Genomic DNA, 1299 nt, shown 5'->3' on the forward strand with positions numbered 1-1299 from the left:
GGGCTGGGGTGGGTCCTGCCCCACACCGGTGGGTCCTGCCCCACAACTGGGACCCCTATGGGGCGATAGGGGGCTGGGGTGGGTCCTGCCCCACAGCTGGGAGCCCTATGGGGTGATAGGGGGCTGGGGTGGGTCCTGCCCCACACTGGTGGGTCCTGCCCCACAACTGGGACCCCTATGGGGCCATGGGGGTCCTGGCAGGTCCCATTGGGTCCCATTAGGTTCTAAAGGTCCTGGCAGGTCCCATTGTGTCCCTATAGGGTTATACAGGTCCCATTGGGTCCCATTGTGTCCCTATAGGGTCCTTCAGGTCCCATTGGGTCCCATTGTGTCCCTATAGGGTTATACAGGTCCCATTGGGTCCCATTGTGTCCCTATAGGATTATACAGGTCCTGGCAGGTCCCATTGGGTCCCATTGTGTCCCTATAGGGTCCTACAGGTCCCATTGGGTCCCATTGGGTTACAAAGGTCCTGTCAGGTCCCATTGGGTCCCATTGTGTCCCTATAGGGTCCTTCAGGTCCCATTGTGTCCCTATAGGGTCCTACAGGTCCCATTGGGTCCCATTGTGTCCTATAGGGTCCTACAGGTCCCATTGGGTCCCATTGTGTCCCTATAGGGTCCTTCAGGTCCTGTCAGGTTCCATTGGGTCCCATTGGGTTACAAAGGTCCCATTGTGTCCCATAGGGTCCTTCAGGTCCCATTGGGTCCCATTGTGTCCCATAGGGTCCTTCAGGTCCCATTGGGTCCCATTGTGTCCCATAGGGTCCTTCAGGTCCTGGCAGGTCCCATTGGGTCCCATTGTGTCCTGTAGGGTCCTTCAGGTCCCATTGGGTCCCTATAGGGTCCTTCAGGTCCCATTGGGTCCCATTGTGTCCTATAGGGTCCTTCAGGTCCCATTGGGTCCCATTGTGTCCCATAGGGTCCTTCAGGTCCTGGCAGGTCCCATTGGGTCCCATTGTGTCCCATAGGGTTGTATGGGTCCTGTCATGTCCCTGACCCCCATTTCCCCCCCATAGACCCCTCGTCCCACTCCCGTCTCCACACGGACGCCATGTTCCGGCTGGATCACGGGCTGTGTGACCTGCAGCTGCTGCGGCGCAACGTGCCAACACTGACCAGCCTGCAGGAGGCACAAAGGGCCTGGAAGGACGATTATGGCATCAACTGTGTGCTCAGGGCACGGCTCAGGGTGGGTATGGACCCATAGAGACACATAGAGACCCATAGAGACCCATAGACACCACTCAGCCCCATAGAGACACATAGAGACCCATAGAGACCCATAGACCCCTGGAAG

The 1299-nt window shown here is 58.2% G+C and overlaps 1 protein-coding gene across 1 annotated transcript in view; it reads left to right on the forward strand.

Moving 5' to 3' along the window:
• CCDC130 (coiled-coil domain containing 130) overlaps nucleotides 1–1299 on the forward strand; it is a 13624-nt gene that overhangs the window by 4593 nt on the left and 7732 nt on the right. The window contains 2 exon segments of the mRNA XM_015850915.2: nucleotides 10–28; nucleotides 1019–1206. Of these exon segments, the coding sequence (XP_015706401.1) occupies nucleotides 10–28; nucleotides 1019–1206 (207 nt within the window).

This window comes from Coturnix japonica, unplaced genomic scaffold (assembly GCF_001577835.2).
Source record: "Coturnix japonica isolate 7356 unplaced genomic scaffold, Coturnix japonica 2.1 chrUnrandom585, whole genome shotgun sequence".
NCBI classification, from domain to species: Eukaryota; Metazoa; Chordata; class Aves; order Galliformes; family Phasianidae; genus Coturnix; species Coturnix japonica.